This window comes from Chionomys nivalis, chromosome 5, assembly GCF_950005125.1.
Source record: "Chionomys nivalis chromosome 5, mChiNiv1.1, whole genome shotgun sequence".
Classification (NCBI taxonomy): domain Eukaryota; kingdom Metazoa; phylum Chordata; class Mammalia; order Rodentia; family Cricetidae; genus Chionomys; species Chionomys nivalis.
Genome location: NC_080090.1, coordinates 14879633 through 14907327, shown reverse-complemented (window position 1 = coordinate 14907327; position 27695 = coordinate 14879633). Strand labels below are relative to the sequence as shown.

General features: G+C 46.3%; 2 protein-coding genes across 19 annotated transcripts in view; one reads left to right on the top strand and one right to left on the bottom strand.

Moving 5' to 3' along the window:
* Positions 1-19196, top strand: part of Cdc42bpa (CDC42 binding protein kinase alpha) — a 257942-nt gene extending 238746 nt beyond the window's left edge. For 11 of the 18 annotated variants that reach the window (XM_057769501.1, XM_057769494.1, XM_057769495.1 and 8 more), the window contains 5 exons: positions 636-753; positions 6289-6474; positions 10794-10911; positions 15197-15354; positions 15688-19196. In XM_057769501.1, the coding sequence (XP_057625484.1) occupies positions 636-753; positions 6289-6474; positions 10794-10911; positions 15197-15354; positions 15688-15819 (712 nt within the window). In that variant the 3' untranslated portion in view covers positions 15820-19196. Of the gene's footprint in view, positions 1-635; positions 754-6288; positions 6475-10793; positions 10912-15196; positions 15355-15687 lie in introns of those variants that run through there. The other 7 variants (XM_057769503.1, XM_057769500.1, XM_057769499.1 and 4 more) reach the window with 2 other exon arrangements.
* A 1282-nt stretch (positions 19197-20478) lies between these two features.
* Positions 20479-27695, bottom strand: part of Coq8a (coenzyme Q8A) — a 28094-nt gene continuing 20877 nt past the window's right edge. The window contains exons 6-15 of the mRNA XM_057770691.1: positions 25626-25748; positions 24065-24150; positions 23792-23932; positions 23329-23410; positions 23132-23225; positions 22799-22940; positions 22508-22615; positions 22325-22390; positions 22095-22181; positions 20479-21309 (exon numbers count right to left, since the gene is read on the bottom strand). Coding sequence (XP_057626674.1) covers positions 21022-21309; positions 22095-22181; positions 22325-22390; positions 22508-22615; positions 22799-22940; positions 23132-23225; positions 23329-23410; positions 23792-23932; positions 24065-24150; positions 25626-25748 — 1217 coding nt within the window. The 3' untranslated portion in view covers positions 20479-21021. The remainder of the gene's footprint in view (positions 21310-22094; positions 22182-22324; positions 22391-22507; positions 22616-22798; positions 22941-23131; positions 23226-23328; positions 23411-23791; positions 23933-24064; positions 24151-25625; positions 25749-27695) is intronic.

Genomic DNA, 27695 nt, shown 5'->3' with positions numbered 1-27695 from the left:
TTATAAATCATCTGTGCATATAGTAAATTTATATATGCTTAAGAAGTACAGACACCAGGCATGGTAACTCATGACTGTAATCTTAGCATTCAAGAGGCTAAGGCAGGAGAGTCACCTTGAGCTTGAGGCCAGCGTGTTCTGAGCTAAAGGCTAAGACCCTTTCTTAAAAAAAAAAAAAAAGCGGAAAAAAAACTAAACAAACAAAAAGAAACTGAGATTAACTCTATTCTCCATGAGAAAACAGATGTGGCTATATTTAAAACCATTTCTAAAATGTTATCTATTATAGAAGATGCACATATAATATTCCATGTATCTGCAAAGTAGAACAGGAATCTTTGATACATGCTAAAGGAGCCCTTTCCAGCAAGTGTGGAACACAGTGGTTCAGAACCTAATACATGTGTATGTCTCTGGCTTTGATCCCCAGCACTGAACAGTTTAAACAAACAAACCCTAAATCTTAAGGTCTTCTTATTTAAATTTTTTTTAAAAAGCAATCTAAGGAATTGAACTATTAATATATTCTGTTATTCTAATCATATCTTTATTTTTATAAAACAAAGTATGCTTAATTTTTTAAGTTATAATGATTAAATGTGGAAAAACTTCTAAACAGGTGTTCTACCTTACAGGGAGATGCTACGAGATCCAGAAATGAGAAATAAATTAATTTCTAACCCAACTAATTTTAACCACATAGCACACATGGGTCCTGGAGATGGAATACAGATCCTAAAAGACCTGCCCATGGTAAGAGGCATGAGGAGTGGTGTGAACATGAATGGAGTGAGGAGTCAGTGCAGGTGCGTGGGTGATATGTGAACATAGGCTCACATACATGCACAGCTTCTCAGGATACGTTATACAGTGAGGACATGGTCTTAGTGTGTGCCACAGTATGTTTAAGAAACATGGTGGCATACATCATAGAAGAAACTTACAATTCAGAAATCTATCAAAACCCAAAACAAAAGTTCTTAATTGGTTTTCTACCCTAGGAAAGTTCCCCATTTTGCTAATACAAGTTTGCTGTTGTTAGTGGGAGAAACAGCCATATTTGAAAAGGTTGTGTCACAAGTCCCAGACGCAGTTACCAAAGCGTAAGATTTTACTCAGTTCAATACAGATACTTGGGTGTTTTTCTCTGCAGAAGTCCACATGGGCTTCATCATTCATAGTCACACCTCTCAGCTAACTGTGCAATAAATCTTGTTCCTTTGCTCCAATTCAAGCATGTTTCCTGGACAATTATATGTAAAAAGAAATATAACATAGGAAGATTGTTGTATTTTAACAACATGAAGATTGCATCCACAGACCCATTATGCTGAGGTTAAAATTACTAGTGGAATTAGCAAATTATCCAGGCCTGTTTGCTCTTAAAATGTCAGTGTCACACACCTCTAGCAAACTACTAAAATGGAGTATGACCCTTTGGTCAGTGAGGATATCAGCTAAATTGGGCAAAGAATTTTAAGAATAATTTCTATCTTATGGCAGTTTCAAAGCGGACTATGAATATTGAGCCTAATCTCTTCCTAAGGACATCTAATCTCATTAGCAACACCAGTGGTAGAAGCAGGGAGAGAAGTGCTAAAATGTGACGGGTAGTACAAACTCTAGTGTGGAAGTTAGGTTATAAAGGGAGCTTTTCGCTTATTTCCTGGGGAGAAAAAAAAAATGAATCTACATTCATTTTAGCCAAAATACTTGTAAATATCAGAGTCACATGGCCATGCTTTCTTACTGCTTTTTCATCTTATGATGATGATGATGGTGATGATGCCAATGATAGCAGCCATTGGCAGTATAAGTCATTCACAGTAGCCACCCTTAGAGATCTAGATTTCTATTAGCTGTGCTGGGTGAATATCAAGTGTGCACAGACGAGATCACGGTGATCTTTATATAGGCCAAGCACATTAGACAGCAGAGCTGCTGCGCGTGCTGCTGTGTTTGTAAGCTGTTCTGCTTCAGCTTCCACCTGGAGTGAGAGCTCAAGGTCTCCTTTTGCCCCTCCTAACACTGCTCCAAAGTCCTCACTGCTCATGCTCGTGTCTTAGCAGCACACAGCACAGTCCCAAGATCCAAGTCTCTGTTGTTACTGTTCTTGCTATTTCATTTTCCTGTGGGAAAGCTACAGCGCCAAGTACAAAATGTTTTAGTAGAGAGAATTTCTTTAAATTATACCAAACAGTTAAATGTGACTGTATTCACAGCTTGTGTGTGGAAGATCAAGTGTAGTATACTTATTTTCATTGAACTCTTTGAACTTTTGATAGATTTTTTTTTCATAAATGTGTAGTTAGCATTACTGAGGAGTAGAGAGATAACTAACTTCAGACACATAAATGTATTGCAGACTAGCTTGCCAGCTAAATCAAAGTTGGTTCAATAGTAGCAAGGCTTTGACAGGTACCAACCTTTACAATTCAAATGTCAGCTTTCACTGTCACATTCTGCTGCACCCAGAAAGGTTTTACCAAATTTTTATGTAAAAATATAGAATCATAGAAATTATAGAAAATTTTCATAATAATTCTGTTGTACCCCTTACATTGTAATACTTTCCTTAAGGTGAAATAATATCAGGATTTCATGTTATTCTGCTTAGGATTGCACCAGGTGAAGAGTTGTTTCTCCTCGGAAGGTCTTTCCAACCTTCACATACAATGGAGCATGGACCTTGGATTCTAAATTAGCAGTTCAAATATTGTAAGAAACCTCAAAGTATCCCCTCAGCTTCACTTCTTTTTGTTTTAAGTTTTTATTCTTGGTTTTGGTTTTGGTTTTTGAGTCAGGGTCTTACTGTGTAGCCATGGCTAACCTGAAACTCTCTTTGAAGACCAAGCTGTCTTCAAACTCAAAAGAGACCCAACTGCCTCTGCCTCTTGGGTGCTGGGAACACCAGCATGTGCCACCATGTACCACCATGCCCAGCCTAACTGCACTTCTTCCTCATTTCCCTCTCTTAATACTTCAAAAAAATCTTGTTTGTTTTGAGAGGGAGTATTCCTTAGGTGGCCCTGACTGATCTTGAATTTACTGTGTAGCCTCGGCTAGCCTCAACTTTGAGCCTGTCTCCCCTGCCTCAGTCTTCTAGGTGCACCAGGTACCAATCACCATGCTCACCAAGAAGTTATGTTTTGTTGTTGTTGAAAAGATTTTTTACTATTAACCAAAGCAATTTCAGGTGATGTTTGACACTCATCCCCAACTGGCCCCATCTACGTGACCTTCCATGCTGACTACTGATTATAATTAGACTGCTTAGTTTTGGGTATTTATTGTCCCCTGATTTTGTTAACTCCACAGCCACCATCCCCAACCCCCACCCTGGATTAACACTAGTCCTTTTTCCCTGCCAATTCAGTCATTTTAAATGTGTCTTCTATTCCTTTAATTTTTCTTATTATGTAAGATAAACACTGTTATAGTTCCAGGAAAATGTACGTTTATGAAGCTGTTTCTTCGTCTGCACATGTAGTAGGCATCAGATATTTCCTGTGTCCAAATTCCTGTTTGTTTCCTGTTATTTCCATGTGACTTTTCTTTGCTCATTTCACATGCAAAGGATTCCTGACCTAGCTCTCTAAAGTCATCTGTTTAATCACTGACTTTGTGCCCGGGACCATGTGTATCTAGACGCAGACGCTGTTAAACACTGTAGCACTGTGCATGTCTGTAAGAGTGCTCTCACATGTGACAGAGAGCTTGTATTTGAATGCGGTCTCATTTCAGTATGCTCTTTCCACTTGGATGGAATTATGAATTAGCCCTCCCCCAATAAGGATGAATTACATTGATCTAGTATCATGGGTAAGAGCTTTCAGGCTCCAAAGCCATGTTACCATCTGTGCAAAGAACATGTACTCCAGATGTTTTCATATCTCATTGTGTTCAAATCACTGTCGTATTCCTGTGAAATACTGAAGACCTTAGAAAGTTTTTAAAGGATCTTTGGAAGTGTAACTGTTCATTTGTGCCAAATATCCTGAAATAAGATCACTTCTGTCTTAAGTATGGAAAGGGCAGGAAAGCTTGGAAGAGTCACTTTCTTGCCTCTTGGATCAGATTTATACCTCCCGTTTCTATTCTAGTGAGTGGAGAGAAGAAAAACAAACTAACATAAAGAGTCTTAGACGATATACTGAATTAGTTTCCTTGAGCCTTCTTTACCATTTATCTACCTATGGTTTCTGTTGTTTTTAAGTGGTTGCTAAAAATACAGGAACTGTTTTTCCAACCTAATGTGAGAGTAACTTGTCACCATAGTGTTGGTCACCGTCTCCCTAGCACAGTGCATCGTACCTGTTTCTCAGATTCTTAATGGCTCAGCATGCTGAGCTCAATAGCATCTTTAAGAAGTAATTTTTATTCTTGAACTGGGGGTGCAGTTCAGTGGTAAAGTGCTTCCTTGATAGTGTGTGCATGAGGGGCTGGGCTCAGTCCATAGCACTTTAGCACCTTCCCCTCCAAAAAGATACTTTTGGTGAGTTCCCGATAGAACATCCCCATTGCCTCAGTGTGTGGGTGCACCCCTCGCAGTCCTGAGTTCCTTGCTCGTGCTCACTCTCCTTCTGCTCCTCCTTTGGATCGTGAGACTTCAGTCCAGTGCTCCAATGTTGGTCTCTGTCTCTGTCTTCTTTCATCGCCTGATGAAGGTTAATATTCAGGGGGATGCTTATATGTTTTTCTTTGGGTTCACCTTCTTATTTAGCTTCTCTAGAATCACGAATTATAGTCTCAATGTCCTTTATTTATGGCTAGAAACCAAATATGAGTGAGTACATCCCATGTTCCTCTTTTTGGGTCTGGCTTACCTCACTCAGGATAGAGTTTTCAATTTCGGGAACTCACCAAGGCCAGCTGGCCGGGGACTGAAAAAGCATGGGACAAAACCGGTCTCGCTGAACATAATGGACAATGAGGACTACTGAGAACTGAAGAACAATGGCAATGGGTTCTTGATCCTATTGCACGTAATGGCTTTGTGGGAGCCCAGGTAGTTTGGATGCTCACCTTAATAGACCTGGATGGAGGTGGGTGGTCCTTGGACTTCCCACAGGGCAGAGAAACCTGCTTGCTCTTTGGGCTGAGGAGGAAGGAAGACTTGATTGGGGGAGGGGGAGGGAATGGGAGGTGGTGGCGGGGAAGAGGCAGAAATCTTTAATAATTAAATAAATTAATTAATAAAAAAAGATACTTTTGTTTCTTAAAGTCAAAGATGGAGGGAATTGACAGACGGATGGATGGATGGGTAGAAATAGATAGAGATATAGGTCAATATTTTTTCTTTTTGAAAACAGCCTTAGAAAATACTGATTTTATTCACATTTCTAAAGTAAAAGCACTGTCATATATAGAGAAGCTTTTCTTTTAGGCTTAGTTAAGTCCTTAGCGTTTTTTTTTACCATCTATCTCACCTGGATGATCCATGCTTTATTCAGTAAGGCATGCTCTTAAGTTCCTCTTTCAGTCTCCCTATAGTGAAGGGATGGTGTGTTCTGGAAACAGCTCCTCAAGAACTGTAGGAAATGGCTGGCCCACTAAGTGACATTGCCCATGTGTACACTCATAAGTAAATATTTATCAGGAGATAAACATTCTTCTCTTCAGACTTTTTTCTGCAACTCTATTATCATATTATTTGCCTTTTAAAAACCACACTTGAACATTCAAAGGCAGAATTTTCCCTTGTTGGAAACAAGCTTATTCTTTGGGGTATCTAAATGGAGATGAGCTGGGTTGCTTACAGGCAAACCCGAAATAGTGTAGCCCACAATTCTCACTGTCTTTATTATAGGGAAATAATATCACTAAAAGCCAGGGCATATCATAGGCCTATAAATTCAGAACTGGGAAATGGCTATAGAGTCTGAGGAAGCAGGTTTATACCTTTCTAGTTAGAAACGATGTAAGGTTCCCTTGTCCTTTTAGCTGTCTCTTGCTGTTTCTGTACTTAGTGTTTTGTGTAGACTTTTGCAATGCTTTTGTTGTATCACATAAGAAAATCTGAAGATTCTGAAAGCTCCTTGGATCTCTGGAAGCCATGCTGCTGCTCACTCAATGGTAAAATGGGAATGATGTCAAGTGGTCTTTTGAAAATCTGCTGTTTTGAGTAACTGATGACAGAATTTGACTTTCTGAGGTCTGAAAGAACTTTCCTGGGAGTTCTGAGAGAGACACCGCCTCATTCTTTGTGTGCATGTTGTCTGATGTCACTCACCCTGATCCGTTAGCATCACGTTACACCGTTTTTTCTCCCTTCTTTGTTTTTGATAGCCAGGTTTCCCTTACCCATCCCCTCATCACCACTCCGGTCTGATCTCCTCTCCGAGCAACTTTGAGCACGTCTATCACATGACTGTCAATTCTGCTGAACAGTTTCTCTCTCCTGAGTCCATAAACCCTGAGCACCCCCCGTCCCTGCGCTCTGCCCCTGGTACACCACACTCTGTGACTCTGAGGGTATGAAGGGCTGAGTCTGGGGCTAATCATCGCTAACCTGGTGTGCATTTGCTAACCCCTGAGAGGGTGCCTTGGGGAATGGCTGCCTTTTCCTCCTCAGCTGCCAGCTTCAACTACTTTTTTGTCTTCTCCTGTTTATCCTCCTCTTCCTCCTCTTCTCAGTCTGTCTTGTTTCTTCTTCTGAGGGAAATGTGGAGGAGTAAAGGATTCTGTATTAATTCTGAAACAGCTTTAGAGTATGATCTTTGTGGGATAGTTTTCCCAGTATGGTGTTTTCCACTCGGGATACCATGTTAAAACAAAAAACATCCCCAGCTAGATCTTTATTCTTTTAAAACAAACAGGAAAGGGCTCCCTGAATTTCTGAATTGTTTAACGGCTCTTTACCCTGTAACCACTTGAGTTCAGGCATGAGATTAAGGTCTGCGTGGAGTTTATCCATAGACCTACCAGAAATCTCTGAAGTAATGGTATAAATACTGAGTAAGTAACATAAAAGGTTCTAAAGCTAAAGTCAGTTTTTATAAATCTTTGAGTTGTTGATATGTATTTAATTGCAACCAAGACCCAAGATAAGAAAATTAAAAAAAAAAAAAAAAAAAAAAAGGCTGCTACCCCTGAAGAAGTCTGGCACCTGCTGGTCCTTTCGTTCATGCCCATACCTTCGTTATCATTGGCCATGCATGACATGGCTGTTAAGCAGAGTGTCTGTTTTCTCAATGTGTGCATGTATGCTTCAAAGGAAGTTAGTTTTATAGATATTAAAATATTTTAGTTATATCATGCAAGCTTATTTCTTATAATGCACCCAGGTTAGTAAAATAATAATAGCAATTTTTTTAATTTGTAATTTAGTTATTTTCCAGTAAGAAAATTAGAGAGTTTGTATTATCAAATTACTTTAAATTATGTTTTAAATGTCACCAACATTAAATTATAATACCAACCGAATGTCTTACTTGTCAGAATTACTGTAATAAAATCAGCCTTAGTTTGCCTGGAAGCAGGATTCCGAGGAATCTACAGTCAGTCAGGACCTTCCTGTGAAAGAAACTGCTTGCCATCAGCCATCAGTGGGAGTTTGCCCTATTTTTTTTTTTTTTTTTTTTTTTTTTTTTTTGGTTTTTCGAGACAGGGTTTCTCTGTGGTTTTGGAGCCTGTCCTGGAATTAGCTCTTGTAGACCAGGCTGGTCTCAAACTCACAGAGATCTGCCTGCTTCTGCCTCCCAAGTGCTGGGATTAAAGGCGTGCGCCACCACCGCCCGGCTACCCTATTTTTAAGTATAGTTTTAACTAGAAAGTCCAAAAAGTTGTATTTCTTGTTAGGTTATACTGAAATTTGTATCGTTTGACTAAATGATTTAGTATTTTAGTTTTCAGTCTTAGTTGCTGGCTTATTAGAAGCTTTTTCTCAGTCTTTTGTTCTAGGGTAGGCTGTTTTAGAGAAAAGAACAGCAAACCCCTGAGCTTTGAAGTGCAGCTTGACTCTGGCAGTTCTGTCTCCAAGGAGCCCCTCTTGGCGATGCTTGCTGTGTTTTATAAGTTGTTCCTGTGTGTGCAGATGCTAAGCTGCTGCCTTTGACTCTCTTGGCTTTCTTTTAAATTTTTTTTTAGATAAAATAAGGCAAAATATTTTCTTTAAACAAATAACACACAGAATTACATGGACTTTGCAGATCTAATATAGGGACCAAAATAGCAGTGTTGAATTGGGGACTAGTTAGCCAGCCAGCTTTCAGCTTAAGGACATTGGGTGATGTCGTTTGAATTGTTTGCTGTGACCTTCCCTTGGGCTTGCAGGTGTGTGGGAAAGCCCAGTGCTGCAGACACACCCAGAGCATCACCCTTTTAGGGGGTGTCTTAGTCATATGGGAACTGGGAAGTGAGTGTCCCATTCTAGACCTTATTAACAACCAAAAATATTTAGCCACACTCACTACTAGATTTCCTTTTTGCTTTTGTCTTGTTTCTGCCTGATTCTTAGATCTTGTTTAAAATTGTTTGATCTTTGGCATATTGTAGGAGAGACAACTGTGTTAGCGCATGGGTCAACAAAGAAAGAATTAGAAGAATTGGGGGCCTGAATCATGACTCAGTGGGTAAAATGTTTGCCACCAAGCCTGACAACAGGGGTTTAATCCCCAGAACCTACAGTGAAGGAGAGCACCAACTTGCAAAAGTTGTCTGTCCTCTGAGCAGCCACAGTGGCATGCACATGCTTACACACTGCATGCAGTCTTTTTAATGTAAGAATTGCTACCATTTTATTAATTGGTTCCCAAAAGATGTTATCCTTCCCAAATTATATAAAGTGGATTCTGTGTCTTTAAAACTTGTACACAAATCAGTATGAACTTTAAAGCACAGTATCTTCTATGGAGAGGATCATAATCTGAAATTTGTTAATTGCCAGTTGAATTAATCTGATGCCTGAAGCAGGAAATGAGGGTTGCAGATATAATCCATTCATCTATCCAATAAATGTCTTTAGTGCCTCTTTTAAGTGCTGGAGCCTGAAGGTTACCACCTGACCTCTGGTACATGAACATACACATACACACACACACACACACACACACACACACACACACATATAAATATTTAAAAGAAAATGTGGAAAGGAAACAGCAAATTGTTAGTAGAGTCTGGTGAGTTAAGAGAATTTACCTCTTTATGGTTTCAGTATTACCCATATACTCCACCATCTGGGAGTATTTCCTTGACAATAAGAAAAAGCAAACATTTTAATGAACTAATTAGCGCTGGGAAAACTGCTGGTTGGTTAATATATTTTTGATTAGTCTTAGTGGCCTTAACCATCATGAGATTTGCTGAGTGTAGAAACGAGAAAGTGGGAGTGAAATGACTCGGTGACTGAGGGAGCCTGCTGCCAAGCCTGCCGACTGAGTTCAGTCCCAGGACCCACGTGGTGGACAGAGAGAAACAGCTCCACAGTGTTGTCCCCTGACCTCTACATATGTATTAGCATGCATGTACCTACGTGTACACACACACAATTTTTTAAAGGAGACAGAGGTTCCCAGATTCTGAAATAAGAAGCTTGGCACTACATAAAGGTCAGGGAAGAAGCACGTGCTAGCCCTGTCAGACCTGCTTTTCTTAACAAATACGTTCTTCAGGAAAGTTCACAGGCTTTGACATTTGGACTACTTTTTAAAGTAGCTGTTTCTGTGTATATTCCCAGCATCTTGCCTAATGCATGTAAGATCCATGCCCATCCCTTCCAGAAGAATTTTTATATAATTAAAGAGGAGGTTATTGACACTGGTGCTCACAAGTGGGCCATGTGTGTCATTATTAGGTCAGGGCAGTAGAGCCACATAGTGGAACAGGGCAAGTGCCTGACTCCTGCAGATGTGACCACTGTGATTCCCAGAAATCCATGAGGCACATGTTAGCCTCAGTACTGAACACACTGAGGGCTCTATAGTGTAGTCAGGTTGTGCTTTGTTTCTCCTGGCCTCAGCTCACCAGTCCCCAAGCTGCTTCTATCTTTACCTCATGAACAACCAGAGGAGAAGCAACACAGTGAGAGAAAGAGGGAGAGAGAAAAGGAGAGAGAGAGACTGAGACCAGCTATAGACCCTTTACCTCAGAAAACATTTGCAAGAATTTGGGACCATACCCACACAAGGAGAAAACTTTGTAAGTGAAGAAAGAAGTTGGTAACATGGCCATGTGGTTTGCCTACTCTGAGATTTAGAACGTATATCAAGTGTCTACACTCTGGACTCTGATGTGCCCCTGCGCCCCTTCACCCTTCCTTCTAGCCTGAAGCTCTGAGCAGGACAGTTTCCACTGCTGCCCCTGGCACAGACGTTACTCCATTAACAGCTTGCGGTTTCATGGACAGAACTAGAAAGATTCTGAACAACTGGCGCATGGTCATACAAATGACACATGGTGTCAACAAGACACTTTTATCAAGAATATAATTTTAATTGACTCCTCTCTAAATGGGCTTATTTGGGTTTCGTAAGTAAATAATCTCATCTGTAGTCAAAAGATGTTTCCATTATCTGCAAATGTCCATGTAATTCTGCACTCTGCTCTTAGCTAACCATATAACATTTTCACAACCAAAAAAACTACTTATTGGTGAGTACTCCTTGGTGGGGTGAGATTCCTTTCATGTCAGGGCTTCAAAGTCCTAGGTGAGAAAGATTGGGTCACTGTGTTCCCTACCTGTTTCACCCTGTTCAAGATCACCTTGTGTCTTGAGAATCAGAGAGAAAGGCAGAATGTCTGCACAAGACTGTGTCTTCCCCACTGAAGACTGTGCCTCTCTTGTGTTCTAGAACCCACGTCCTCAGGAAAGCCGGACAGTATTCAGTGGCTCTGTCAGTATTCCCTCCATCACCAAGTCCCGCCCTGAACCAGGCCGCTCCATGAGTGCCAGCAGTGGCCTGTCTGCACGTAAGTGGTCAGATGGGAAGGAACTTTTGCCAAGTGATCACAGCCGGGAGGTAAAAGTGGAGCTGAGGAGGTAGACCACAAAGAAAATGTGTCCCTTGGGACAGATGAGCTGCTTGCCCAGGAACAATTTCCAGCTAGAGTTGATGAAGACCCTTGTCTACCTGAGTGGAAGTGTACATTGATGCTCAGAGTAGCATGCCTAAGTGTATAAGAATATGTACAGACTCCTAGAGTTGGTTATGGGCTTTGGTCATTCTGTGATGGGGTTATGTACGGACTATGGCATCAGCCTTGAACATCCAGCAGACACCATCTGTATGCTGACATCTGGGACCCCAACAAAGCCTTTCTTCACTCCCAAACCACTGATGGCTGAGAGAAGCTAATTATATTGAATCCACTTTCCTATGCAAAAGTCTATCAGTCAGAAAATGTACTTGTTGTTGCTCTGTATACTTGGATTGTCCGGATATGTTTGTTGTTTAATCGGTAAACATTGGTTTCTGAACCTGTCCTGTATCCGGGCATCATTAGGTTCAGTGGTGCTGTATTCACTATTACTTACAGCATAGCAAACGACCCCACAACTCAGAAGCACCAAATAGTCAGCAGCACAGGGCTGAAGCAAGAGACTAGCAAGAATCCGATCTGGGCCACATAAGGAGACTCCAACAGGAAAGGTTGGGGGAGGTGAGGAAGAGAAGAGGGAGGGAGTAGGGAGACAGGAAGATGAGACAGACACCACTGTACACATTAGCTTATTTTCTCAGCATGGTTTCTGCGAGTCAGAATGGTTTAGACTCCTTCATATGGCTGCAATCAACTCAGAGCCCCTCTCCTGTGGCTGGAGAATCTAGCTCAAGCTCAATCCTGTGGTTGTAGGAAATTGTACCTCTGCACTAACTTGGTTGAAGGGTCCATTCTCATGAGGGTGGGCCTTGCTGTATGGTGTCAAGTGTGTTTGCACTGACTTCCCCAGAACAAGTGAACTGAGGGACAGAGGCAGAAACAGAAATGATAGGTAATCACACATCACCAAAGGACAAAGTGTGTTCTAGAAAATGTGTCTCTAGATCTCGTTTCTGTGTCTTGGAGACAGTTTCCTGGAAACAGCTGTGATATCACTGTGTGACATAGTCACAGGGACCACCAAAGTGTACGTGCTGCTCATCACTGCGCCCAGAACATGCCTGCTGTCTCTTCATGGGAGGGGCTACATGTCTGACTACACAGAGAGGTGCTGCCTGGGGAAGTGTCCTCAGATGAAAGAGCATTTTCAGGAGTCGTCAGTGCGTTTGCAGCAGTTGAGCATTGTAACTTGCTGTCATCCCTTAAAATCATCCTGAGCCAGTATGCAATGCCAGTCACAATGCAAAATCCAGCCAGTTGGGAAAATGGCAGGCCCTGTGCTAACCTTTGCATGTGTGGAAGCCAGATGACTGCTGGTGGCCTGAAGCTGTAGCTCTGGGTCAGCAGACTGAGAGCTACAGTAGACTAACCAGCCTTCCTGCTGTGCGTGCCTATTACCCTCGCTCCAAACAAGTAGAACCAAGTTCATTCTCCAGAATTGCAAACAGTAATATTAATTTATGCAATAAAAATTCTGGCCAAACCATTCACACTACATATTTATGATAAATGTAGCCTTTGTGAAGCCCAGCATTGGCTCCAGTCCCTTCCAGTGAGCCTTTGCCATTACATGAATTTGCATGGAACTTAAACAAAAACCCACTTTTCTTTCAGGGACTTTGGATTTGTTAATTAGGATTGTGGGTAATGATGGGACTAGGATGATAGAGATCTTAGAGTAGCTGAGGTTCGGTGTTGGCGCATGCCTAAAAGTGGTTTCACTCTTCTGCCAAGGCCCTTAGTCTTCATCAAGCTATGCCTTTGTCAGATCCCCAGTTGAAGACATTTGCAGAGATATGAACAAAGACTTCGCAGGAATTCCAACAGACATCTGCTGTTTTGTATGTCTCCTCCTGGCGTCATGTGTCATCCAACCATCCTGGAAGGATAGCCAACTAGGAAAGATGAGAAATGGAGGAGATACATTGTCAGTTTCTGGATCCTCCCAGATCCAGAACCATCGTGGCTATGGGATATTTATCCAGTCTTAAATGTGGTTTCCACTGTGTCTCTGTTATGACAGGCTCGTGGGGGATCTCTTCGCCCTCTAAGAGGGATGCCCTCACTCCAGGAGATTCCGGGCCTACCACCTGCTGCACCCTAGAATTAGTCTAGTGCACTTTAGCAAAGGCTGTGTCCCACAGTGTGATCTCAGTCAGCCAATATCATGCATTCCACTCATTCCCAGGCCCCTTGACTATCAAACTACATCAGCCCAAACCCCCCTTTATAGATTGAGTATTGAATGTAACTATTCTTTTTATATAAAGTCCCAATGTTTATAAAAGTATTGTGTTGAGAGATGACTCAGTAGTTATGAGCACATACTACTGTTACAGAGAACCCAAGTTCAATCCCTAGAACCCACATCAGATAGCTCACAACCACATATAAATCCAGCTCCAGGGCATGTAAAGCCTCTAGCCTCCTTGGGCTACTGAACTCATATGTACATACCCCCAAAGACACATATACACAATTAAAAATAAATTTAAGTAGATTTATCTGTGTATATCCCTGGGGCAGATTTGAGTTCTCTGTTGTTGATAAATGATGGTGGGAGGAGGAGACTGGGAACAGGGACGCAGGAAGGCCTTTCTCACCCTTCTGGCTTTCATGCCATTCTTCATGCAGTGAATTCTCAGAGAAACCATAAGGCAAGGTCTTTTCCCTCATACATAGCGGAGAGAAATGGAGACCGAGGAAGGCAAAACAACCTAGTTAAGACACAAAGAAAAGAGGTGTGAGCCGGGCGGTGGTGGCGCACGCCGTTAATCCCAGCACTCGGGAGGCAGAGGCAGGCGGATCTCTGGGAGTTCGAGGCCAGCCTGGTCTGCAAGAACTAGTTCCAGGACAGACACCAAAGCTACAGAGAAACCCTGTCTCAAAAAAAAAAAAAAAAGAGGTGTGGAAGGTTTCTGGTTTGGATTTGCTATTCAAAGTGAGAAGTTACCAACAGTGACAGCAACTGAACACTCAACTAGGCATTAGGGAAGTCAAATAAAAATGACTGCCTTCCTTCCATTGGGAATGTATTCCAGAAGACCAAAGACCTATGTCAGAGTAAAGAGTGTACTTCCGGAAGAATTTCCCTCCAAGTAAGAACTGGGCAGGGCCAGTGACTACTTTGGTGACTGGAGGGGAGCGACATGTGCTGTGGGAGTGGGAGTCATCAGGGCCACGAGGATACCTAAGTCAAGAATTTGGGTCAAATGGATCCAGCAAGGAACTAGGTGCTGTACTTCTAGAACCCCGTTTACAAGCAGCACGGTAGTCTCTGGAAGGGGGCCGTGTGAGGGTCTTAGCCCCAGGGAGGAAGGTCTGTGGGGTATGGAGGACAGTCTAGCAGGTGGGCTTCCACTCAGTGCCTTTCCGAACCCTATGACCACACGGTTGGTAGTGATAGCTAGGCATGCAGTCATCAAGTGGCATTTTTGTCAGATTCTTAATGTAAAAGGCATTTATAAAATCAGCAAAATATTGTAACTGTCTGTAACTTACAGTCTCCTTGACTATTACTGACACTTGGTAAAAATACTAAGTTTTCTTAAGCAAAAACTAAAAACTGGTGAGGACCATAGAGAACATTTGAATGGGCTCTTAACAATATTCCTCAAGTTTGCAGAGGTTCCTGTCTGCTCTTTTCTTGCTGTCAGTGCTTCTGGTTGCCCTGCTGTGTGTTCCATCTCTAAGATCAAAGCATTTGGGTACACTCTCAAAGAGACTCCATGACCTGTTTGTTGCTCCTGGGCTGTGAAGTAGGAGTGTGCCTGTTTCCTTTGTTTCCTGTGAGCGTTTCTGAAAGGCAGTGTTTGGGGATGCTTGGCTGGTGCTGTGAGTTCCAACTAGGCAGAGATGCCCCTTCTGTTAGAAGAAGGCCCAATATGTCTGTAGCATGGTATACTGAGAGAGCCCCATGGAGACACCTAAGGCAGCTAGTGGCAGGTGGCCCTGGAAAGATTTTGTGGGCTCCACATGACCTGAGTCTACTGTCCAAACAGCAGCAGTCCTACAGCCAGAGGGCAACAGAAACAACCTTCAGCACTGGACTTACTGCCCTATTGGGGGGATGCCTTGTCATCTTGGCAGCCTATTCTCTTCTATATAAGTGTGGCCTCTTCCAAGTACATAGCTTTTCTCAAGTGGTGTCTTATAGGGTCATCAGCCCAGAATGGCAGTGCACTAAAGAGGGAATTCTCTGGAGGAAGCTACAACACGAAGCGACAGCCAATGCCTTCTCCCTCAGAGGGCTCTTTATCGTCGGGAGGTATGGACCAAGGAAGTGACGCCCCCGCGAGGGACTATGATGGAGAGGTAAATGGGCCGTGGATGGCGGCTGCATGCGTAAGGCCAGTGCTTTGTCCAGGATGATCCTACCACCTTTGCATGTGCCTCTGAAGGGTCAGCAAGGACTGTCACGTGGGTGCAAACCACGGCTTCCCAGAAGCTCTAAGCTTCTGAATGCTTTTTAGTGAAAGGCCCCCGTGCTTGTTATGTGTTTGTATGTCCTCTGGTCATCTCACAGAGGGTCTGTCTGCTGACAAGAGAGAAGCCCATAGGTGGGAGCGTGGGTACTAGAGGGGGCCTTGGGCAGCGAGTATCCTTCCTGTTGTCATTCAAGTTTCTCACTAGGGCCTTGTTTTACAGGACTCTGATTCGCCAAGGCATTCCACAGCTTCCAACAGCTCCAACCTGAGCAGTCCCCCAAGCCCTGTTTCACCCCGAAAGACCAAGAGCCTCTCCCTGGAGAGCACAGACCGCGGGAGCTGGGATCCGTGAGCCCAGGACCGTGGTGGCCACAGGCAAGGGACTCTGCACCCCGACAACGTGCCTGGCAGCAGCGTCGCCTTCCGCACTGCTGCAATAAGGATTCCTCCGCAGCCAGGCCCGCTTTACCCTCCCCCTCCAGGTAGCTTTGTAGACAGACTGCACAGACGCAGCGCTAAGAGTAGACAGGTTGTGTTCTCACCGTAGTCCTCACGTAGCGCCCAGCAGCCTCCATGAGCGTCAGCCCGACTGTTGCCAGGAAATAAATCCTCACGACTTAAAACAATGCATATTTTACTACAATACAGAGTTTAAATAAATACATAAATGTAGAAGTTAAATACTGAATGTATATAGTCAAAGAAGCATCTTGTGTTTGATGAAAGATGGATGCATATATAAGAAAGATCATTTAATTTAAAAAAAAATGTGTTGTTTCTTGTCTGTTTCCCAGCTAAGTCATATACAGGGTAGAAAGGCCTCAAGTGACATTTGTAAAGAGAGCAGAAGTCAGGTCCCCTCACCCAGCCCCCGTGGTGTCTGTCCTCGCGCTGTGGGCAGGCTGCGGTCCTGTGGAAATCTAAGGAATGTTTAGATTAGTGCCATGATAGGGTGTGATCTGGACACTATGGTGGTCCAGAGACATGCTCGTCTGCCTCCCGGGGCATTTCCTTCTTTGGTGATGGATTTGAACATGTCCCCTTACTATATTTTGATATATCGCACGGATGAATGTGAAAGACATTTCTGTCATCTTTTGACCCTTCCCATCATAAAGAGCGCAGTCATGGCTTCTGAGGATCATCGAATGGTTTGTGTAGCCTATTTTGTCCTGGCTAAATCCTGTCCCTCCCTAGATTGCAGTGAGTCTGTCTGGACTGGGCACAGCTTCCCAATGGGGAGCCTGATTGGTTAAAGGTAGTTGTAAACTTCCCCTAAATACTCCTGGGGAAAGGGCTCCTTTCTCCCTACTAAGTCATGTGAAACCTCAGAAGCACGGGCTTGAACAGCTTTGACCAAATATGCCTTCCCACCAGAGGGGACAGTGGGGTCTGTGCATGGGTCCAAGGTGTGCTGGCTGCCATGGATGTCGGCCAGCTTCCACTCTGGATGTCTGCTGCTGTACTTGTCTAAGGAGGCAAGATGGAGACCAGAACTCATCTCTGCCCACATGTTTCACCAGCTAAGACCACAAAGAAAAGATGAAACTATAATATCCCATGCAAATAAAGAGGCCCTGCCACTCTTTGTTTTCACCTCTTTTGGGTTGAAAAAGTCACTATTTCTCCCCACTTTAAACACACCTAAAATAATTTCCGGATTATTATTAACCTGTCCGTCATGCTGACACTTGGCACAGATTCCTGAGGTGTGCTGCCTTATGGAGGAGGTTACAGTTTCGGCGGGGAGGTGGTCAGGGATGGTGATGGAAGCACTTCTGATAGGGTCTGTTTAAATAACAGTTTTGACGTCTAGATTCTCCACTGACTCAGACATGAGTACATTTTGTTTTGGATGGGCCTTGCTTTGTTCTAATCTGAATCATTTTGCTTTCGGAAAAGTATATTTGTGCGCATCCAAAAATAAGGATCAGATCTTGAGTTTGGTCAGAGCCTTATTATTGTTGTATCTGCCTGAACTTGGCAGTTTGCCTTGATAGAACTGGCTCCCCTCCCCTCTGCCCACGCCCTTCCCTCTCCTTCCCAGGCAGAATACTGACAGGTCTCCACCCTGAGCCTTTGTAGCTTTGACAACCAGTTGTGGACTTTTGTTGCCTATAGGTGCTTGTTTGTAAAAGGGCCCTTTTTGAGTCCCACCCAAGCTCTACCCCATGGTACCCTGTGGACTGGGGATTTCCCACTGCAGTCCTGACCCAGAACGGGGTGGGGTTCTCCTAATAACCGCTGTCTTACTGGACTTACCCCAGCCTTATGTGAAGAGTGTTCCATCAGAAGCTGTGGAGGAGGAACGATGATGGACAGGTTTCCAGGAGCCAGAAACAAAACTCCCTCAGAGCAGTGGACAACAGACCAGAGCAAAGGCCTGTGGCCCTGCTTGAGATCACTCTCCCTACCCTGTGCAAGGTATTTGAAAGTGTACAGCAGCAGGAATTGATCTCTAAGTGGAAAAAAATGGCACCAAAGCCATTTCTGGCATAGTGTCTATGGGTTAGTACTTGGTGCTATGTCCAGCCTGTTTGCTATTTATTGGCCCTTGAATTCTGGCTAATTTGTTAAGTGTGGGTTTTAGGTGGGTATACAAATGTATTACATTTTTGTTTTGTTTTGTTGCCAAAAACAAGCCTTCCTGACAATGATTGCTGAAGCAGGCTTCACTTAATGTATTTGTGTGCACACTCCCTGTGCTTAGCCATTTGCGTTCTTTCCCAGTGAGCACAGCTTTGAGACTGAGGGGGATAACTACACATGGCCTCTTTGGCTTTCCAGTGATTTCCTGTAGCCAAGCTTAAAGGGAGTGTCTGAAATTCCTATCATTCCCACCAGCCCTTCCTTTAGCCTCTTCTCTTTCATGTTAAACTCCTGTCATGTTGTTACCTAATAATCACATCTATTTCTAAGAAAGCTAGCCAACTTGTGTGGAACCTCAGGTATCATTAAAGAAAAGCCAGAGCAGAGGGACAGATGTCTCTCCCAGACGCAACAGCCCACAAGCAGCCTTGGCAGTGACCACAAATTGAATTCTGCCAGCTCAAGAGACCGAGCTGACACCCCTTCCCCACCCTGCCCCTGCCACCGCCACACACGAGTGCTGCGGGGCATACTTTGTCCAAACCACCGGCCCTTTCCAGTCCTACTGTCTCACTTCATCCTCAGTGGCTCATTCCTTTAGTGTTTGCAAGTTCAGAGTGCCCTCTCTGGAGCCCTGCTGCAGTCAGTGTGTCTGCTGCCAGGCGCATCACATCCTCCTGTCCTAGGGACAGCTTACACAGGGCCTACTACAGTTTTAGGAGACTGCCACCAGTCAGCCTCTATGCCATTGAAAGCAAAATGACCTGCCTTTTTATTTGATAGTATATCATTTATTTTAAATTTTTTAGGATTTTCTCACTGTAATATTATTGTACAGTTTTGCATGGCCTGGGTGTAATCATTTTTGTTTAGACTATGATGCTGACCAGTGTGTGTGTGGAAGGGAAGGCACTGCTTTGGCCTCTTATTACTCATTTGGTTTGGTTTCATCCTTTGATGTCTTAGGGAACTTCCTGAGAGAGTGTCTGCTACCGACTATGACGTGGATTCTTTTGCACAGATTTAAGGTGGGATAGTCAAAAATGTAACAAAGAATTTCTCACCAATATTTTATGTTGGTGTCACCTAATTAACCAGACTTTGATGTACTGCAATAAAATAAGAAACTGTTAGGATTGAGTATTTTGTCTTTTTTTTTTTTTCTCTATGTAAAGAGTATGAGGACTTCCTGGCTTGCTGGTCCCTCCTCCGGGCCTCTTCTTTATATACCCAGAGGACACAGGTCAGTTCATCCCTTGGTTTAATCCAGGACTTTTTAAGAATGCCTGCAAGTGTTCAGCTCTTTTCCTATAATAAGAATGTCTCAGTCATTGCTCAAGGTTCAAGGTTGTCTGTAATATAGAGCTGGAAGCAACTTGATTGCACCTGTGGTAAGCAGCCGCTTAGAAGCACTGGATCCATGTTCTGGTGCATTAGAATGATGAAACTTGCACACAGGTAAGGCTGGGTGAAATCTTACCAAGAATGCCAAAACTGCAACTGAAGTCACTCAGACCTCTCATAGACATTGGGACTCTTGCAGATGCACAAGTCACTGGGGGCCTCAAAGGCAGCATCTGCAGAGACCAGGACTTGGCCAGCCTTACAGAGAAAGGGTCTGTGCCACATGGACGAGAACACCACGTTCCAGGAAAGTTTCTTTTTTTTTTTATTTTTTCTTATTTTATTTTTTTTTTTACTTATTTATTTATTATGTATACAATATTCTGTCTGTGTGTATGCCTACAGGCCAGAAGAGGGCACCAGACCTCATTACAGATGGTTGTGAGCCACCATGTGGATGCTAGGAATTGAACTCAGGACCTCTGGAAGAACAGGCAATGCTCTTAACCTCTGAGCCATCTCTCCAGCCCCTCCAGGAAAGTTTCTTAAAAGGCACAGTGGGCCGTTTGTTGCAGGGGTGATAGTCAAGTCCCTAGTCAGGACAGACTTAGCATGAAGTTTAAGGGCACACTGTTCTGTCCCAAGTCCTAGTCCCACTTCTTAGTGCCTGCTGTTCTATAGTCACTAAACCCAGAAGTTTGTTTTCTCTAAAATACTTGGTGGCTCAAACTTGTAGTCCTAATTACTTGGGAGGCTAAGCAAGAGGATTACAAATTCAAGGCCTGCCTGAATTTATTGAGATCCTGTCTCAAAAGTAAAAGGGCTGAGGGTCCAACTCAGTGGCAGACCATTCATTTCACGTCTGTAAGGCGTTGGGCTCAACCCCCAGTGCCAATGAAGCCCTGAGGTCAGAGACATGAATGCAAAGAAATTCTTAATGGCAACATACTGCCACATCCTGTCCTTACCAAGAGCAACAGATGTTCTGGATCACAGACCTTTATAGGTAAAGCCCACCACCCAATGGGGCCACCTCATTCCCAGGATTCCCAGAACACATAGGAAATAGTCGTCCCCAACATACTTCTTTATTGAACAAAAGGGTGTGAATGTGTGATTACAAGACATACAAACAGAGCCTGTGTTGATCCCCGGTGCTGGCTACTACCTACCTCTCCTGGAACATGCTGGAGCCTACTGCTCCTCCAATGACAGCCCTGCTTTGCTCTTGAAAAGGATCTGTTGTCCATGCTGAGACCCAGCTAGGGTGGCTGCCCTACTGTCCTGAGCTAGCTCCAGGCCACAGGCTGGGGTGGCAAAGGGCAAGGACACAAGCTCACCCAGAAACACACAAAGCATTCTACATGGCCAACTAGACCCCAAAGGTAGCTAGGCCGGCTTTAGTCTTGCTCTGCTCTGTGTTCCTCGTAGACATCACAGCAGGGAGGAGACAGCAGACAGCAGAAGAAGCCTGCCATTTTGGCTAGACAGTACAGAAGTAAGAGTGAGGTCTCTGCTCACTTCCTACATGTGGAGGCTGTGGCTCCTGCTCAACATCCTCCCTCTGCTTGACTGAACCTGAAAGAGGCACGGCCCCTACTTAGCCTGGCCCATGGCTAGCCTACTGCAGTCCAGACTTCATCCTGAAGTAGTTACTGTAGGCTTCTTCAAACATAGCCTTGCAGGGGAAGCGGGCCTTCAGCTTGGAACAGATGAGGAAAGAACCACCCATCTTGCGGTGTAGAGAGTAGGTCTCCTCCGGTGGAGGGATGAGGCGGTGCTTCAGCATGATGGGGATCAGGTTATGGATCTTCTCGGTGGTGCTCTGCGTGCCGAAGTCAAAGGGCTCTTCTGAAGCAAAGGCTTCCCCCAGGATGAGGATAGCATCCAGGTGGGCATCCTCCATGGCCTACATCAGGAGGAAGGGCAGAGGTGATTAGGTCAGACGCCCCAGCCCCAGGTCCTATCATAGTTTCCGATCTTAGAACCAAGTTTTCAGGCTGAAGGACATCAGAGAAGTGGTGACAGAATGGTTTTGGTTTTAATCAAACAATGGCAATAGGTACGCCAAACCTCAAGAAGCAGGCAGACACAAGACTCACTAGCCTCCACGTGAGACAAGGGGAGTGCAGAGCCGGCACTCCTCGGTATTCATTTCCGTCTTTACAAAGTTAACTACAGATCCCACAGAGTAGGCAGGGTTCCTAGCCACAGCAGTAGTCACCTGCCAGGCGCAGGATGCATGAGAAGTAACTGTAACCAGCAGGGCACTGAAGGGACGGGGCACCCAGGTGGGGACCAATCAAGGCTGCACACAGGAAGCGGGAGGTCAGCTTGGAATGTACTCCCACCTTGATGGTGCACTCCTACCAGAGGGTATGAACCCAGGTCAGAGAGGCTCAGCTCCCTGGTGGTTGCTGGGTGAGGAGGCTCTAAAGGCCGAGGTACTCTGCCCACTCAGGCAAGCCATCCCCTGCCTCTTAGCAGCCAGGGTGGGCAGGTGACACGAAGTGGTATACCTTAAGCCAAACAGTTCTGCTCGAGCCTACATACTTCCTAGAGAGTGCTGAGTTTTCAGAATGCTGGACATAAGGAGGCCTCCAAGAGCAGCTGGTGCTTAGGTACCGAGGAAAGACAGCCATGTCCACAGGGAGCTGGGCCTGACCTCCCAATGAGTCTGAGTGGTTTGCTCACCTTGACCTCATAGCCAGTGAGGAATTTCATCTCTATGGATTTCTTCAGCACTGCCTCCCTGTCCTGGTCAGCTGCAGCCCGGATGACCTGGGTAGAACAGAGAGGCTTCTGCCCTACCACAACCCTCTCATGTGCCTGCCAACCCTTGGCCTGGGGTCCGCACTTTCAGTCCACAGCAATGACTCTTAGTCTCTGCAGTGCACGGGCCAAGGCCCCATTCCCAGTCTTACCTGAATGTAGAGGTCAGTGAAGGATCGGTCATATTCCCGAGTTGCCCCAAAGTCCAGGAGAGCCACCTGCAGATGGAGATACAACACTGTTCTGTCCTACTCTTGTGAGCACAGGGCAGAGAGAAGAGGAGCCCTGCAGGTCAGGTCTCCCGAGACCTCATGTGAGGCTCAGCTGGAGCTTACCTTGTGCTGCTGAGGGTCATAAAAGAAATTGGACCAGTTGGGGTCAGTCTGCATGACATGGAACTCAAACAGCTCCCTCAGACACAGCACCAAAATGTTGTAGCAGATCTGGGGACAGGGTAGGAACCTGGGTCAGGCAGCACAGACTGTCTAGTGACCCACAAGTCTTTGTCTCCTGAATCCCACCCTAAGGATGCAGTCATCACCCCCTTGTCCAGCCTCCCCAGGAAGGGCTTAGGGTCTCTGTTCACACCATTAGGTTCTCAGCACAACAGCTCAGCTTGAGCGTACCTCATTCCGGACTTCCTGGCTCAGCCCTTCTGCCTGGTCCAAGGGGAAGCCTGTTATTAGCTCGGTGGTCAGCACATGGGGACTGCATAGCTCATCCACAATCTCAGGCACGTAGAAGAAGGGGTGGTCCTTCAGCAGCTCCCTGTGTAGAGGGGGAGTTCACAGCCAGTCTGGACCTCCACAGCCCCCAAGTGGAGAGCCCTCTCGGGAAACCTACTGTAAGTGGGGAGGATGTGGCCACAACCTGGCTCCAAGACCACCCATCCTTAAATACAGAGGAGCCTGCCCACACCAGTGCCCCCCAGCCTTCTGGGGGCCCCAAAATAGCCATACCTGAACTTCTTGGCATAGGCAGCTTCCCGCTGGTAGTCACACTCAAGGGCAAGCTCCCGCCTCAGTACATCAATCAGGTGCTCAGGGAACAGGCCTGTGCAGGAAAGGGTATGACATAGAACAGGGGACTCTGTAGGACTGTCCCCTGGCATTTCCAGAGCCCAACCCCCCACCTCATGCCTGCAGTCCAGCCTGACCTTCTGGAAGCATGTTACTCATGTTCAGCACAGCCATGAGGTTGTTGACGTCACTGTTAATGCTCTGAGCCACACCAGGGTACTGAAAAGAGGGAAGGGAGGCACGTGGGGAGGCAGTAGTGCATGCTGTCCCTGCCCATTAGCTTCCCGGCCATTTGTGGCCAGATCCTTGAATGAAAGAGCCAAAACTAAAACAAGGTTGCCATGACCCAACCTAGCTCCACCCTGCTCTCCATTTCTCCTTATTCTGCCCCCAGAAAAAGCCACTGGTTCCAGCACAGGCCCTAAAGTTCATCCTGCACCAAGACTTCTGGGAAAAGCTTCATCCCCTGACTCTTCACCTAGCAAACTTTGCCTAGCCCCAGGTGCGAAGGACAGAGAAACAGTGTCTCAGGAGACATGGGAAAAGCCCCACCCTCTGAAATCCTGTGAGGACAGGCACACGCCACACAGAGCCATCTACCTGGATCTTCATGGCCACCTCACGGCCACCCTTCATGCGGGCCAGGTGCACCTGCCCTATGGAGGCAGCCGCAAAGGGCCGCTCCTCAAAGTACTCCAGCTTGTCCCTCCACTGGGGGCCCAGGTCATTGTTGAGGGTTTTCTGGAAAGAGGCCATGGAAGACAGGAGCACAGCCTGGTTATCTAGGGTACCCTGATATACACCCAGCTTGGTCCTTAGATCCCCAGGGTCGAGTTCTACTTCCCCGCCCCACACCCCTCCTGCAAACCTCACCGTCATCTGCTTCAATGGCATGAAGTCGGCACTCTGCCGAACCCGCTCAAAGATCTTGGCCAGGTGAGGGTTGATGAAGGCATCATCTAGAAGACAAGGGAGGTCAGAGTGGGGCTTCCATTAGAGGGATACACACAGGCCAATAGGACTGCCCAGGTACCACTGACTGTGGCCTCCTGGGTAGGACCAGCCCTCACTCTGGGACCTGAAGCTCAGACACAGTGACAGACCCAGCCTCAGCTTCCTCCTGGCACGCTGACTCCAGACTGGGACTCTAGGTGGGGCAGGGGTCTTTTGTGCTGGGATGGGCACTAGTAAAGTGCCAAGCAACTCAAGACACAAACCTTTGTAGACAGCTCACAGGAGCTTCCTATTCCACCCCCACGCCTGCCCCCAGAAGAGCAGACAGGAGGCCTGAACTTATCTCTAAGACCTAAGAGGGAAGCAACGTTTTTATAACTAAGAAAATTTACATTGCCATAATCTGACAGACCACTTTGCTGTGCACTTCCTGCTTGCCTTATACTGCACAGACTACACGAACACATCTGTGGGTGGTTTAAATGAGAATGGTCCCAAAGGCTCATATACTGGAAAAGTTGGTCCCCAGTTGATGGAGCTGTTTGGGCAGAATTAGGAGATGTGTCACTGGGGGTGAGCTTTGAGGTGTCGGAAACCATGCCATTCCCAGTTAGCGCTCTCCCTCCCTCCCTGCACATGCACCAGTGCTGTCTCTGTCTGCCACATTCCCCACCGTGAGGTCATGGACTCTAACCTCTGAAACTGTGCTTCCAATAAATTTTCTCCTCTTAAGTCACCTTAGTCATGGTGACATTATAGCAATAAACAAGTAACTAAGACCGTTTCCTCCCTCCACGTGCACTTGTTTCTCAAAAGACCTGTGAGGGCTGACAGCTGCAGGACACCCACACAGGTCCTCCCGTGTCTCACCAGTCTGCATCCTGCTTGCTTTGGGCCCTGTAGCACAGCTCCTGACCCTAGTAGCCAACTGAGTTTTTCTTCATTCCAGACATTGAACCACACCAGGCATGGTCTGAGCATCACTGGGCTTCAAGTATGTCCTATCCACACACCTTCCAGAAAGCCTCTGCCCAGCTACGTGACCATAAGGCAGCACCCAACATCAACATGACCCTGAGAGTTGAACCAGGTCAAGGCAGCAAGCCCACCTTGCTCTCATACCTTCCCATTCAGAGCCATTAGGGAGCCCAAGACTTCCCCCAGTGCAGCTCCTCCCCCTCACTCTGCCAACCCAGTCTTCTCTCTCTAAGGTCACACACTGATCCACTAGCTCCCAGTGACCAACATAGCAGGGTGGCAGGGCCAGGCTGCCATGCTGAAATTAAAGACAACCCCTTGAGTTTCTCAAAATACCCACCCAGAGGCAAGAAATAGTCCTGGCTTCTATTGAAGATGATGTAGATCTCCCCATGTCCCAGGACTGCCACAGCAGATCTCGTTCCCACACCTCCCCACTACACCTTCCACCATCCACCCAACTCGGTGTCTATGGCAGTGCAGGGTTGAGCCCTCCACTCACCCTGGATGCTCAGCATCTGGCCCAGCTTCAGAGCTGCCCCGCGCACCTTGCACAGTGTACTCACGATACGCTCAGCATTCGCCTCTGACAGGAAGGGGCTAGAATCCAGCACGGCCTTCTTTCCTGAGGGACAGAAGGGGTCAACACAGATTCAGAGTTTAGGAAGGATGCCTGGGCACAGACACTCGGGCAATATACACAATTGTTACATGTCCACAGAAACGGCAAGGACATTTTTAAGTCCCTATGCACATCCTCCACAGCCCTCGAAGGCCAGGACGGCCTCCCCTGCTAGTGGGGCAAGCCTGGCAGGAGGGCCAGGAGACTCCTTAGCAGCACCCAGGAGACAACAGCCAAGCCTCTACCCTATCAGTCCTGGCTGCAGGGTCTCTGGAGCACCAGTGGGTTGTGCACTGGTCACACGGGTCCTAGCTGCAGTAAGAACTCCATCCTCCAGTGTCAAGGACAGCACGGCCCTTGGGTATTTTCTCCCCTCTGCCCCACAGCCTGGCACGTCCAGCTGGCTCATAGACAACCCCTTCCAGTACACAGGGGTAGCAGCAGTTGGGTGGTGACTCTGGGGAGCTGACAGTGCCAAAGGAATTCTGCTGCCAGCCAGCATCAGTGTGGCCAGAGTATCACCACGTCTGCCCACATACCAAATGACCTGTGACAAGGTAGGAACAGGTCCAAACGGGGGTCTAAGCTGCCATGTCCCTCTGTCCTTCGCAGCCCTGTGACATTCAGGAGCTTTGCTACCTTCTATGAGCTGTTAGATCAGAGAAGCCCTCCTCAGCACCTGGCAGCTTCTTCAGCACATAGCCACAGGCTGGGAAGGCCAGGGGAGAGTGCATAACAGCTGCCCTTGCCCTAGACACAGCCCAGCTTGCCTGACAAGTCAGAGAGCCAGGCTTCCACGGCAAGGGGAATGTATAGAGCCCTCAATTGGTCGCTCCAGGGACAGACATGGTAAGGGCTTGGGCTCACTCCTTGGTGGAGAGGTCAAGATATGCAGGGTAGGAGGGTCACTCCACAGAAATCTGGGCTGCCCCAAGGCCTACCCACAACCATGCAGTAGGACCAATCAGGATAACGGAGCCTAAAAGGGAGCCTGGCAACAGCAGAAGGCAGAGCCAAGAGTGAGGCAGCTCTCCTCTGTCCTCACCAGCCCCTGGGACAGGAGAAGGAGGAAACACAGGCAAGGCCACTAATCCCAGTGCAAAGGAAACTCCCTCCCCTCAGCTAAGTCCCAAACCTCTTGGTACATGGAGATGGTGTTTGGCCCTGCTGGGCACTCCCAGGCATCTCCTCTCCAATGTGGACTGATCCTCAGACTAGAGGCATGTCTCCTACCCAGAATAAGCCAGAAACGTGGTGGTATACCCAGTGCAAGACATGGCCTCCCAGGCTAGCCTGGACAGCATCCTCAAGGTCAAGACATGCTAGGTATATTAGGAAGCCACAGGAGGTCGGGATCTGCCCATGGCCACTTATCCGACCGAAGCCTCTGGACCTACTGGCAGGGTTAATGTAATCTAAGCCACAATCACCACAGTCCCTAAAAAAAGGCACCAGCTAGGCCCTTGGAGCCAGGATGGCCCCTTCTCCACTTAGACAAAGTAGGGTGGAAAGCAGACAGCAGGGGGTGCTGGCTCTTGGAAAGGCTGGCTTCTCATCCAGAGAAACACAGGCTTCACATCCCCAAGTACTTCAGCACCAGCACTAAAAATACCCATGCTAAATCCCGTTCTCGGGCCCTTTCCAAGGTCATACAAGGTGTCCATCCTAGGACTGGATCTGGGGGACATGCCTATGCCCTCTTTCCAGAAGAGAGAAGCCCATGAGTGGAATATTGCCTGGGAAGCTGGTAGGAACATGGACAGTGGGTATCACAAGGCCCCGTGAATAGGGATGAGATCCCTGAGGAACCTTGATGAGACTGCAGTCCTTGAGTAGGACCAGGGAAAAGAGTGCTCAGCCCTGACCCCCTAAAGGCCCTGCTGGGTGAACTCCCAGGCATCTCCCCTCAGAGCGGGGCTCATATGGCATCCTACGGCTCCTTTCCCATCC